Raw genomic sequence first — 14,142 nt, forward strand, 5'->3', positions numbered from 1 at the left:
AGATGGAATTTGAGTTTAAACCCCATTGGATTGGAATAAAATTCGAGCCAATGATTATTCGAGCCAAGCGAGTTCGAGCCAACCGGGGTCCGACTGTACCGCGTTTTTGAAAACACTAATTGCTCTTTCCCGAGGTTTATGATTGAAAAAGTACAAACAACGAAGCTTGTTCCTAAACCGATATTTATTACTTAGTTGACGACATAATTTTGCCTCGCATCAAACCATTTATTTTTGTGCATACTGACAATCTTTAACCATTATTTCAGTTGGTTGCTTAGCTGTCTCTAAACACAAAAGCAAGCATCATTTAAGGCTTAATGTATGTTGATTTTTCTCAGATTTGTTATTAGCGTTCCTTTTCACATACATGTTAACATATAAGTTTTACACCCTGTCCTTTTAATTAAGATGTAGCTATTTGTATATACAAGTTCTCTCTTATTTATTTCTAATGTAGACATGATGTTTGCAGTGGCCCGACCGACTTATCGAAATGGTATCGCTTGAACTATTTTCTGAAAGGGACTCGTTCGCCGAATTTACGTTGGGAACATTTCTTTTTAAAATTTGTGGAAAATGAGGGTTTTTTTCTATTTACTTTTAAGAAACAAACTCCAAGCGGCAACTGACAGATACACATACTAATCAAATTATCATTCAAATGTCACCAAATTATTAGCAAAAAAATTTCCACGCATCTTAATTGTGTTAATTTTCTGTTTTAATTTACTGAAATTCACACAAACATGCAAATATTTAACGATCATATGACACTTATATAAAATCAATTCAATTCAATTCACGACTTTGGTCTTTATTGAAACGAGCTCCAGGGTCTGGCTACAGCAAGCATTTCACAAGCATTTAAACTGTCACTTTGCCTACAAGTCGATCTGGGTGTCTGATCAATGCATTTGGTCACGTGATCATATCAGTTGGTCACGTGACCAAGTTATGTTGACTTTTTTATCAAAAGATCGGATTACTTGTAGAATTTCCTTTTCATTTAAGAGTATTTCTAAACTGAAAACCCGGTACCTAGCAATACGACCCAACAGAGTGGTCTAATCGACGCTGTTTGTTTTTAATCAAGGCAAGTGGCGTCAATTTAATGACTCGGTAATGGACAAAATATTTATGTTCTTTTCCGCACTGAAATGGCTGACTGACAATGATTCCACCGAAACGTTAACTCATATATTACGTGGAATCTTTCATCTACGAAAGAGCGGCGGTTACATTTCAAATTCAAACTTCCCGATTTCAACTTTACGTAGTTACGATTTCAACTTCACGAATTAACGATTTCTACTTCACGAATTCATGATTTCAACTTCATTTTACGGCACGTGTAGTTGAAATCGTGGAATAGTGAATTCGTGAAATAGTGAAGTTGAAATCGTTAAATTGTGAAGCTGAATTTGTAAAAGTGAAGTGTCATCAACGGTCTCTCGTGTTAATCTTTTAAAAAACATTGTAGATCTTTTTCAAAGGAATAAGCCTTCAGCGGAAAAACGGACGTATTAATTGCATAATTTATAGCAATTGTTTTATTCATGTGAACATGTAATACAATGATTTAATGCAACAAAAAACATTTGAATAATTTAAACAAACATTTGTATTGTGATCTCGTTTGAATGAAACAACTGCTTATACATACATGTTTAATTACTGAACACGAGAATGATGACGCTTTGCGTTAGATTACCTCTGAATGAGAATGACATGTGCAAGTATGTATTCTGTTCCTGATTGCGGACTTTGAACAAGAGCGCCGCTAATCGGACGCCATACGCTGTTGACAGTTGACGAAGATATATGCCTTACTATATATGTATCTCTGGCAACAGGCGCAACGAGATTCACTTGATTATCTTAAAAGGATTTCGAGTTATAGCAACGTTTTGGAAGACGTCGACGCCGACGATGACGACACCAAGGCAATCGCAATCATCAACTTCTTCTCTTCGAAAACCAGAAGAGCTATACAATAGTACTTGCATCGTCTTTACAGTATGTTTTATGTTTTCGGCGTTAGTTTAACAATTTGCTGCTTTATGTTCGTTTCACTATACATGTAGTATCAAACTGATAGCCTGATCAATGTTTATCTCATATGTACAGTGATCAAAACCTGTCATTCGAACGTGGCAAATGCGCATTATGCTGGAAACACTGTCCCATAATGCTATACAAGTGTGTGAAGTTTGATTAAAATCACATTATATAGTTAAAAACGGATACGGCATTTATAATAGTTGTTAACTTAATTGATTTCCACGATTTCAACTACACGAGCTTTAACTATACTTCACTGAAGTTTAGCCAAGTAATAACTATACTTCAATAAAGACCATACGAGCAATAACTTTACTTCTTTGAAGATCAGACGAACTTTAACTATACTTCTTTGAAGATCAGACGAACTTTAACTATACTTCTTTGAAATCAGACCAGATATAACTATATTTCTTTGGAGTTGAGACGAGCAATAACTATACTTCTTTGAATCTTGAACGAGCTAGAACTAAACTTCTTTGAAAAACAATCCATAACAGAGCGTTTAAAATTTATTACTTACTTCAGATAGCACATTGAGATAAAACAAACAAAACTTTGAACAAAAATCAAAACCGTCTGGGCTTTAAGAAAAATGTAAAACTGAAACTGTAAACAAAAGAAACTAAAATGTTAGTCTGCGATTCATTCTACAAAGCAATAACATTTAAAATACAAGTTTGTATTTACGATATAAAAAAATCAATTAAGTCTGCGAGCAGTCCAGTCTGAGAGCCGTTAAGTCTGACTGCTGTTTAATTACTATGAAAATCATGAAATATCACTTTTCAAAATAGCGGAAACAATTTCTGTGAATATAATTTAAAAGTGGTCATTTGTATGTCCTTAGAATGTCAACACAATTACTGTTTCCCGCTAATCATGGTTGTATGGACTGGCTGGTCTTGTCTTTGATATGTTGGCCGTTTTCTGACTTAGGTTGTGACTTTTTTCAACATTTTTGTTTTGAAAATTTTCCCTTTCGTATATTCCTCTTTTTGCACTCCGTTTGTAAGATCCAATGGTTGGTCGCCGTTTATATCACATGACCCGTTGTCATTAGCAACATTGAGCATGTGATTGAATTGCGCATGCGCGTTCATGGGTGACTGAGCAAAACTTCCCATAATGCACATAGAGGTCGGTACAGTGATAGCGCCAATATCATTTCTAAATCCAAAATGTGACACAGAAACTTCCGGTCTCATCATGTTGACATTCATAAGGCCACGATTAAAACCGAGGAAAGCCGGTTGAATATTTGGATACATCAAACTCGGTCTAAGGTCAAATCCCATTTGTCCTTTATTTACAATAGCACCATTAAAGTGTACTCCGTTTAAGTTCATATTGTTTGTGTTATTATCACTCAAGGTTTTAACTATAGCACCACTTGATTCATTAGGATTGTTTAAAACACAATTTATCTGGTCAGATTTGGTTTTGGACGAGTCCATTGTAGGCGAACAAGGCAATCCCTGATTGGATTCGTTCAGATTTGGAGTCTCCCCATACAGAGGGGTGACAGGTTCAAGCAAAGATGGTTTCAAGTTTATCTTATTGGTTTCATTTGTTTCCATTTGCACTTTTTCATGTTCACTTGTATCATCACTATTGTCAACACCACTTTCACAAGTATCGTCATTCGAAGCGTCATTTGTAAGATGTGACTCGTCATTAATCCTCCCACTACTCTCTTCAGTTTTATCTTGAGGTGCAGTTACGCTTCCAACATTAACACCATCTACAGTTCCATTTTCAGCGTCAGTGTCTTTCTTAGCTCGTTTTCCAACACCTTCAACCTCACTTGTCTTATCACTAACATTTTTCTTCCGAACATACTTTCGTTTTACTTTTTCCTCAGTTTTGGTCCCATTTCCATTTGTAATCTCTGGTCGAACAATGACCTCACTATTTCCATTTGTTTTTGTATTTGTTCTTAAATCACATTCCTTCTTTATGTCTTGCACCTTGGAAACTTTCTTTGGTGTATTGTTCGTACTTACACTATCAGTCTTAGTACTAACACTATCGTCTGTTTTGCTGGTTTTATCGTTTGACTTAGTGTCAGCCAAAGAAATCCGCTTCACCTTATTTTTGCTCCCTTTTGGTCGACCCTTCGGTCGTTTAACAGGCATTTCTTCATTACCTTCATCGTCTTTATAACACTGAGTTTCATCTGGTTTAAACTCATAAAGTTTCTCACATGATTTGTTCTCTTTAACAGAGTCTGTTTGTGATTCATCGCTCGCAATAGTGAGAGGTTGGAAAAGCGTTAAGTGTATTGACCCCGGACTTGTATGCGTACTTGACGGCTTACTGTTATCCTGGTTTGTATCAACAGTTATTTCCCCGTTCTTAGTAGCAATGATATTTTCACCAAAGGTCTCATTACTTTCACTGACATTAACAACTGTTTCTTGAACGCGTTCACCACTACAACATATCTCAGCATTACTTTCATCCGGTTCAGTTGGTTCATTCACCATAGCGTTATCAAAACCTGCTCGACTATTTTCATCATAGTCAAAATCAGGAATAACTGTTTCTGCATCACTTATACTGTCCAGCTTCAATTTCGCTAGCTGTTCTTCCGACTCAGACATAGCTTCTTTAACAGAATCATCATCCGCAACAGACGACGCCTTACTGCCCTTTTTATAACCCCGTTTCTTCTTTAACCGCTTGTACGGTTTCGCCTTATCTAGGTCAATATCAGGTATGACGTCATCAGGGCCATCCGGAAGTTTGCGTTTCTTCGTCATTTCCGGTTCTTTTCCTACGTCATCATTCGCTGTTTCAATCGTCTCCTTTTCCTCCTCAACTTCCGGCGCAGTCGTCTGGTTTCTAAGGCCGTTGGCAGTCGTGTAGAGAAGTTTCTGGATAACATTCGGAGGCAGCCTGCGTTCAAACACAGTGTAGAACAACCGCAATGGAGCTCTCTGAAACAGACAATATGTATTTTGACCTAGTGGTTACTTTCAGGCTGGCTTCATGTATCTTGCGAAACTTGAGTCATACAAAGTACATAAGTAGATTAGTTCTCGGACAAAAGTAGCTCTCGGACAGTCGCTTTTTTGCCTCAATTTCGTAAGTAACATCAGGGATGTGATTGACCTGGCAACTGGAGGGCTGAAACCATTTCGGCCATACGTTCTTGGGGTACTTTTTGGGTCAAAAGCACACTGCCGTAGAAGAAAAAACTGGCTTTTTAGAAGCTCTTATGAGGGTTCTTCTGACTTCAAATTTGAAGAAAACTGGAACATCAACACTAACAACCAAAAGCACTCTAGTAACTTTTTTAAATCAAATAAAAAAAATGCATTTTTTTTTATTTATTTTTTTTTTTTTGGGGGGGGGGGGTCCCTGTGGCATTAGATCCGCGGAATTCCGCGAATCCGCGGACAAATCACATCCCTGAACATAACAACGATTGGTTAGCATCAATCAGGTGCTTGCAACATTTCTGCAGGGAGAAACACTAAGCCACTTAGAGCCCCGCATTCGGTATTCTACCAAAGTTTGATTGATAGTTTAGTTTCCTAAAATACTTCGAAAAATCTTTTCACAAAACCGCCGCCTGATGGAGCACTGTCAAAATTTATTTTGGAAGCAGGTTTGTCGAAGTGTTTAAGGAAACTATAACCGTATCAAACCCCAGTAATACAACGAAGGTGGTGCTCTTAAAGCGGCACAGACTACCCTTTGTTTTATTTAAAATGGTGAAGTAAAAACAAGTTATATTGGCTTTAAGTATTCATTCGTAGCAAAATGTTGCATCCCGACGTAGCATTTATGACGTTATTTATTATGCGGTATACACACACTGATTGAGCATACTTCAAACAATTAAATTGTTTTAAATTTAAATATCCTAAAAACTTAAATGTCTTTCTCAAATACTGACCCGTGTCCATGTGTATATGTAGGCGATGTCCATCAAAGAGTAATAGTCGGGCAGGGGCTCGGCTGTGTGGAATATGTCCATCTGTAAATAGAAATGTGCGAATGAATTCCTCGTGGACATTTGTTCAGCAGCAAATGATCGTTCATTGACTTGTGGAACATTCAGCGACCAAAACAAACATACTTTAGTGGAATTTGGCACTAATATCACAAAAAAAGTCAAATCTCAATATCAACTAATTTTATCACATAACTCATAGTATGATCCAGATTATAGTATTCTTTTTCTATTCTTTAAAAACGTCATTTCCTCATAGAATGTGTTGATAAAAACCTTTCGTCAAAATTTCAAAGAAAACTTATTCAAGACCAAAACATTTACTTGAGTAATTGTTAAAATCATTTGATTATACTCGGTTACATTTCATGCTGTAGAACATTTTTCATTGGAATCTTGACCAAATCTTTTAATCAACATAATCTTTGAAAGAATGCGCTTTTAAAAGGCGTAAAGCATACATTTTTAATGACTTTTGATGCGATGAGGTTATATTAGTTGAGACTGAGATTGAGATTTGACTTAAGTAATTTTTTATATTGTGGCCTGGCTATGGCAGACACAGCCGAGTTTCCGCCAGTTGTGTGAGGGTTTGTACGACCGATTGCCGCTAGAGGCACATATAGCAACTTTGTAATTTTCGTCGCTGCGCGTGTAATATTATTACAAATTGTAGCACGACTTTTGGTTCGACCAAGAGGTTCTGTGTTTAAGCCCCACCGGGGGTTACTTGCTGCAAATGTATATTCTTTCGAATACCGTTACCATACATCGGCGCATTTGATGAAAGATGTTGGTTACTGCTACTGTTTTACTAAGTAAGTAACGATAATTTCTAAATATTTTTTGTCAAAGAATATTCTTGGCCTATGAAAGACTATGCTAATTTCTGCTTCTACACGTGTGAAATATTTTAGATTTGTTTGAATTGTAATGATGTAATCCTTCGCCAAAAATTCAACTTCACGGAACTTTTGTAAGCCGATGCAACGCTGAAATTTTGAAATACTGTAGACACTGTTACAAACGATTCCTACTCCCACCAGTTTGACACAAGCAAACCTCCTCACTAAACCTATAGTTGTTTAAGTAAGTGTTTTACAACAGTCTTGCAGCGAATGTCAAATGTCCAATGTCGTGCCAGAACGACATTCATTTTTGAATGTCCAATGTCCAACGTCGTATGTTTAGCTTACTTCACACAGCTAGAAAAATCAAAGGTTTGGGCTATGAAGTTTCGAAAAAAAGATCAAAATTATACATTTTATATTTAGAAAACTTTGGACCCGCGGACAGAGGCCAGCTTTGACCCTGGGGAAATCAGCATTTGGCCAAGCTGAATGAAATACACATGTAACCGAGTCTGGCAATGTTAATTTAATCATGGACCAGCTATTCAAAACTGCAGACGGAATATTGTAAACAGTTTCTGACATCAACCATACCTCAAATTTCTGTTTCAGGTCAAACTTCATGCGGATGAATTTCTTAAGGTTGCCGACGGAAAACGCCGCCGGACACTGCAGATAGCGTACGTCACGCACCTGGAATTTAGTGACATTCTTAAACATTGAAATTTAATATTGACTAAACTATAAAAATAGTGTACATAAACTGATGAAAAACTATGTCTACTAGTTTAGAAATTTGAGATGAACAATAAAAAGAATGATCAGAAATCTAACAGAAAACAAATTTGGAATATATAAATTCTTTTTATTTATTAAAATTTATTTTCAACCTAACGGCAATTTGTTTCAACTAAATACACAATGTGAAGACGAAGCTAAGATTAGAATCAATCGTCGCCATCACGGTCATGTGATTGCCGAGTCATTTAAATGGATCATCGTAGTCAGCTGATTCTGGTTGAACTTGGTATGGGAATAGCCCATGTGTGGTAAACATCAAAAAAATAAATATGTACATTAAAGTTAAGGAAAACTAAATATCTACATTAACGTGAAGGAAAACTAAATATCTACATTTAAGTTAAGGAAAACTAAATATCTACATTAACGTGAAGGAAAACTAAATATCTACATTTAAGTTAAGGAAAACCAAATATCTACATTAAAGTAAAATAAATATCTACATTTAAGTTAAGGAAAACTAAATATCTACATTAAAGTAAACTAAATATCTACATTAAAGTTAAGGAAAACTAAATATCTACATTAAAGTTAAGGAAAACTAAATATCTACATTAAAGTTAAGGAAAACTAAATATCTACATTAAAGTTATGGAAGCCAGAACTAATCAACGTTAGTGCTTTCACGAGTACTAACCTTTATATTGTCGGGGCCACTGTGCCCGCGGATATTGTTGGGTGTCTTGAACGGAACACCGCTGAAAGCGTAGAAGAATATACATGTATATAATAAACACTAGACCCCTTTTCCAAACCTATCTCAAGATAAACACCCGAAACAGGCATTAAGAACATCTAGTAATGTAAACGGTTGTCCAGTTAGCGCATTGGTTAGCGCACTCGCTTCTCACCAAGGCGACCCGAGTTCGATTCCCTGCCTTGGCGCATGTCAGTTTGATTAATGGTCACCATGCCGGACAAGTGGGTTTCCCCCGGGTACTCCGGTTTCCCCCACAACACAAGACCACACTCTCGCGTAACATCGCGTCAACGAGAGTGATTAATTTAAAGTTGTCACGAATAACTTGTTTCACAAAAAATGTAAAATAAATACGTTTAAACTCAACTAGTAATGTAAAGTTTAAATATAGTAAAGTATATGTTTTAAATATGCGACCGTGATATAGAAAGAACTGTAATTGTAATAAGCCATTTATGCGTCACTGAACAATTCTGTTATACAATGACCCCCCCCCCCCCATCTTGTCAATGATCGATTTTTTCTGCATCTTTTATTCGTTGTTGTAATGTGATACATTTTGACACAAAACGTTTGACTCTTGGCTGGTTTGGATTTTTCATTCAATTTCTGACACTCGACTTGAATTCAATTAAAATTCGTGATCGTAGGACGTAATGTTGTCCGCTCGTAAAAGACATGAGACATGTAACTCGGAAACGAATAGTATACTTCCTCAATTGAAATAAATCTTCGGCAACCACCGAATATTTTTCCGTTACACACCATACATACCGTGAAAAAGTATCGTTTATATCAATATACATAAGGCATGGGAGAAAATTATTCTTTGAATCAAATCACATGTTACAATTAATCCTGTATTGTCAGTTTTCTCCTCAAGCGAGTGGTCTTAGTGGCTGATTTTTTTTTGTGATCAGGCGGACCGAGCTCAATTCGACATTTGCCAGAATACTTCTATGGGAAAAAATAGTTTGAGTGTCTGTGCAAATGTGTAAGATTTCCGGAGACGTTTCCTTGCAGAACCAATGAAACGCATGAAATGCCGCATTATCAATTCACTTTCACGGGATTTTCCTAACCTCATCGCCCACGGTACACAACGAAGCAAAGTGCTTATCCGATAATGCTGTACTAATGTTGAGATCTATGTTGAAAATCATTACTACAAGTCCAAAACGAAAGTGAAAGTGAAAGTACTTACTGAGAGCAAAGTTCGAGAGAGAGGCTGATTTTCTCGTCCTCTGTGTAAATGATACGGTCGTAAAACTCGTACCCACGGTCCTCGCTAGGGGGCAGGGTGACTTAAAGAGGGAAGAAACGTAAATAAATTCCAGCGTGGATAAAATAAACATTCTCAGAGCATCTATTGAAAATATATAGTTAATTATTTATGCAATCGAATGAAAATTCATAAATACATGACTTTATGGCCACTACCCTGCCCGCATGCAAATCGTTGTCACAAATTATAGTATGAAAAATGTGATATCATCACTACAGATGTTTCAGTTTAGTCACTAGTACTACTTATTTCTTTTAGCTCCAATGTGGTGAACACTGATATATTCACTATCCGTTTCTAGGGTAGATAGTACTGGAACAATTTTGAGATGTCATAAGAAGGTACTCCTGCTGGGACTCGAACCAAAAACACCTTGGTTTGAGGCAGACACCATAACAACTTGAATACTCTCATTCTGTTGTTTGATAAAATTTGTACTATGAATAGGACGAATATTTTATCAATGTACAGGGCGAAACAATGTAATTGAAAAGTAGGCCTTACCTCCCGGCGGGTCAACCTTGGCATAATACTCCCGGCGTCGCTTCATCTCACCTTCAAGCAGAAAATAAATTATCCCGTTAATGGTAAAGTGGTAACAGTATTCCCGTTAGATAAAGAAACATATCCCCGTCAAAGTACTTTAAAAACACTCTCTAAAAAGGTAAAGTGGATACTCCCGTTAAAGGTAAAGTGGGTAAAGGGAAGAAACGTTACTCCCATTAAACGTAAAGTGGAAACTCCCGTTATGGAATGTGGGTAAAGTGAAGAGTGGAAACTATTTCGTAAAGTGAATACACCCGTTTTAAGTTCAAGTGAATATGAAAATAAATACCTCCGTTTAATGTAAAGTGGACACTTCCGTTAGGTAAGGTGGGTAAAGTGAACACTAGAAACTCCCATTTAACGTAAAGTGGATACTCCCGTTAAAGCTAGAGTGGGTAAAGTGGATAATAAAAACTCCTGTTAAAGGTTAAGAGTGTAAAGTGATGATTAAGTACCCCCGTGAAAGGCCAAGTGAGCAATATGGGGCAAAATTTCTCCCGGTAAGGGTAAAGTAGAGAGTAGGTTCTCCCGTTAAAGGTAAAGTGTAAAATAACGGATAATAAATTCTCTCTTTAAAGGTTAAGTGGGAAAAGTAGAGAATAAATTCTCCCGTTAAAGATAAAGTAGAGAATAAATACCCCCGTTCAAGCAAAGTGGGTAAAGTAGACAATAAATACCTCCGTTAATGGTAAGGTGGGTAAAGTAGAGAATAAATATTCCTATTAAAGGTATTATTGGTTAAGTAGGGAATAAATACCCCCATTAAAAGTATTGTGGGTTAAGTAGAGAATAAATATTCCCATTAAAGGTATTGTGGGTTAAGTAGAGAATAAAAAAACCATTAAAGGTAGTGTGGGTTAAGTAGATAATAAATACTCCCGTTCAAGGTATACTTAACTAAAATCAAAAATTATATACTTCATAAAAAATAAAAAATACCGTCCGCCTGTTAGCATTATATATTCTCATACATTTCTCCTACTAGAAATAGACAGGCAATGATACGTGGTTAAATTGAATTACTATTAGCTACCACTGGTGGCAAAGTTGATGCAAAAGCATTTACATAAATAGTGATTCTAATAATTAAATAAGTCCGCAGTCTGGAAACAATACTACTTCAGTAAGTTGTAAACAAATGAACATTTATTGTTGCTTATACAGTGGTTTCTATTACCACAGTAAATTTCAGAGTGCGTTTCGATGTTGGAGGTACCGCTAAATGTTCGAATTATCCCGCAAGCCAAGGGTCTGATAACATTTCCCATATTTCTTAGAATGTAAAACATCAGATAAGTCCTCCATACTGTGAGGGCGTCGAAATTATACCGAAGTAAACTAAAGAAGCCATTCCGTTCCAATCGGGGCAATGCTAAAGTATGCTATCGTTGCTACAGTGTTATATATCGTATGTTTTATGTGTTTGTATTTTTTATATAGCGTTAGTAGTGATTTTTTAAAATTAATTTTACCGCCTGTGCCATGCAAATTGGGAAAAAGTTGACTTTGGGAAAAACACAAAATCAGGCCAAAATAGCTAATTCAATGGCAAATATACTTGTTTTCACTTTCTTATGTATACATTATGCTGTGAAAGAGTAAGAGTTGTTAATTAAAGATTTTATTTATTTTTCAAATTATTCATTGCTTTATTATTCATTAAAATAATCTGCCTTTAACAAATTGGAAAGAAAACGTATTTTTTTTTTATTTATTTATTTTTTTTTTTTTTGGGGGGGGGGGGGGGGAAATGGACATGTTTTCGCAAGGGGAAACAGAGAGAGTTTCTCTGCGTTTCAATGTGTCGTTTTATTTCGCAGTTTATTCTAAGCGGAGAGTGAATAAACAAACAGGAATAAACAAACGAAAATTTTACAGAAAATGCAATTTTAAAATGACACGCTGGCTTCAGTGAAATTATTTTAATAAGTATTTTGGGGTGATGATTTATTCAAATCCGCAAAACAATTGACAGAGTTCCCTTTCAAACCAGTTCATAGGTATAACACACAATAATTATACGTATAAAATGGGCGAAACCATTGTACACAATCAGACTTAGTTTGCGGGTGTCAGCAGGAATATCTGGCCTAAGACGTCATGTATACAATTCTTGCCTAGGATATGAGATTATCATGTGAAAAATATTGATGAGAGGCGATAGTTGATCACTGTAAATCTTTTAGCACCCACCATTCATTTAATTTTTGTGCGTTTTCAGCTTTCAAATACACGGTTACAATCTTGTTATCATATATTAATATATTTTATAAATGCATTATTCAGTAAGTAGTTGAAGGTTTATCACTCAAAATTTATGTTTGTAAGACTTGTGTCTGATTTCGATTACGAGTGTCTCTTTAATATTAAGTTAAAAAATGCCGATTTTTTTTACATACACTCGTATGTAAGGCGCTATTTGCTTAAACGTTCTTAAGCGTAACAAGCTACTGTAAGTAGCTTATTTCATAAAGCCAAATTTCATATTTAATCCTGAGTATACTCAATTTAAATAAGTTTATCATGATTAACAAAAAGATATTTTCCGTTTGAAGTCCAAAAACTCTTAAGAATGTAAATATCACACAGACTTTACCGAAACAAAATTAGTGAGATTAGCTTAATCCTGTTATAAGGGACTCAAGATGTTTGAGATATTGGGGCCAGATATTTTTTGCAGCGAAAGGAGGCAGGGAGGCATTATAAACAACATCAGCAACAACAACAACAACACCGTTGCGAATAATCAATTAAAACCAAAAGATGTTTCGAGAAAATGGGGGCCGGATGTTTTATGCAGCGAAAGGATACAGCGAGCCATTATAAATGACAACAACAACAACAACAAACAACAACAACAACAACACCGTTGTGAATATCCAATTAAAACCAAAAGCACTTGTTATGTTCGAAACACTTGTTATGTTCGAAACACTTGTTATGTTAGAAAACACAAATGCGGCAAAACGTTAACAAATTTACTAAACATCTACAAGGTTTAAAGTGACATATGTCATAAATTGCATATTTAAGACGCCAACGTTCGTGTCAGCAGCCGAAGTAGGTCTTAAATTCTGAGGCTTAATTAGCAGTTAAACACGCCGACACGGAATTTCACTTACTTTTATACAGGCCCGGGACAAGTTTGTACACCAGGTCTTGTAACGTCTTGTCTGAGCTAAAAATAGATAATAAAACATTTTATTTCAACATAGGACTCTGGATTGTGATGCGCTATATTCAAAAACGATTCCCTAGAAAAGAATTTAAAACAAAATCAATCTTTTACTCTACATTGTGATGCATTTTGTCCAAGAAATACATATTTTTTTTCAAACTTCGAGTCTGCATTGTGATGTGTTTAGTCCCAAGTACAATACATATAAAAACATTTTATTTCAAGGTAGGTTCTTGTCACTGTAATGCGTTTTGTCCAAGAAATAATAAGTTAGATAAAACGCATTCTCGTACATCAGAGCGATGACGCTATGCGTATAATAATTAGCATTCTGATCCCTCCGATGAATGAAAATAGCATATAAACAATGCGGACTACTTTTTTATGACAATGTGATATTTACAGTAAAGCTTACTTGTGAAATGCGAACCTGTGTTTTAGTGGTAAGACACTTAATTAAAAACCCAGGGGTCACAGGTTTGACCCACCGTATCACAATTAGACATATTGTTACCTGGTACCACCCACCCCCTTCAATGTCTCTGTTCTACCCCATGTGACCCACCTTACTAGATTTAGTCAAGTGACTTGGTCCCCCCCCCCCCCCCCCCTAAGTCGCTGTTCTTTCCCTCACCCCTGACTTACCGGATATAGTCGAGTGGCTTGGTCTTGTGGACCATCACATCACAGACGGGACAGTACTTGCTCGTCTCTAGGTAACGCGTGATGCACGTGCGACAGACTAAAAATAGA

The 14,142-nt window shown here is 36.2% G+C and overlaps 1 protein-coding gene across 2 annotated transcripts in view; it reads right to left on the reverse strand.

Moving 5' to 3' along the window:
• Positions 1–2,570: 2,570 nt before the first annotated feature.
• The window catches only part of LOC128239240 (uncharacterized), a 39,584-nt gene continuing 28,012 nt past the window's right edge, over positions 2,571–14,142 (reverse strand). For both annotated transcript variants that reach the window (XM_052955832.1, XM_052955914.1), the window contains exons 3-10: positions 14,035–14,131; positions 13,334–13,389; positions 10,170–10,220; positions 9,585–9,684; positions 8,318–8,378; positions 7,474–7,572; positions 5,972–6,052; positions 2,571–5,006 (exon numbers count right to left, since the gene is read on the reverse strand). In XM_052955832.1, the coding sequence (XP_052811792.1) occupies positions 3,000–5,006; positions 5,972–6,052; positions 7,474–7,572; positions 8,318–8,378; positions 9,585–9,684; positions 10,170–10,220; positions 13,334–13,389; positions 14,035–14,131 (2,552 nt within the window). In that variant the 3' untranslated portion in view covers positions 2,571–2,999. The remainder of the gene's footprint in view (positions 5,007–5,971; positions 6,053–7,473; positions 7,573–8,317; positions 8,379–9,584; positions 9,685–10,169; positions 10,221–13,333; positions 13,390–14,034; positions 14,132–14,142) is intronic.

The sequence above is a fragment of the Mya arenaria genome, chromosome 1 (assembly GCF_026914265.1).
Source record: "Mya arenaria isolate MELC-2E11 chromosome 1, ASM2691426v1".
Classification (NCBI taxonomy): Eukaryota; Metazoa; Mollusca; class Bivalvia; order Myida; family Myidae; genus Mya; species Mya arenaria.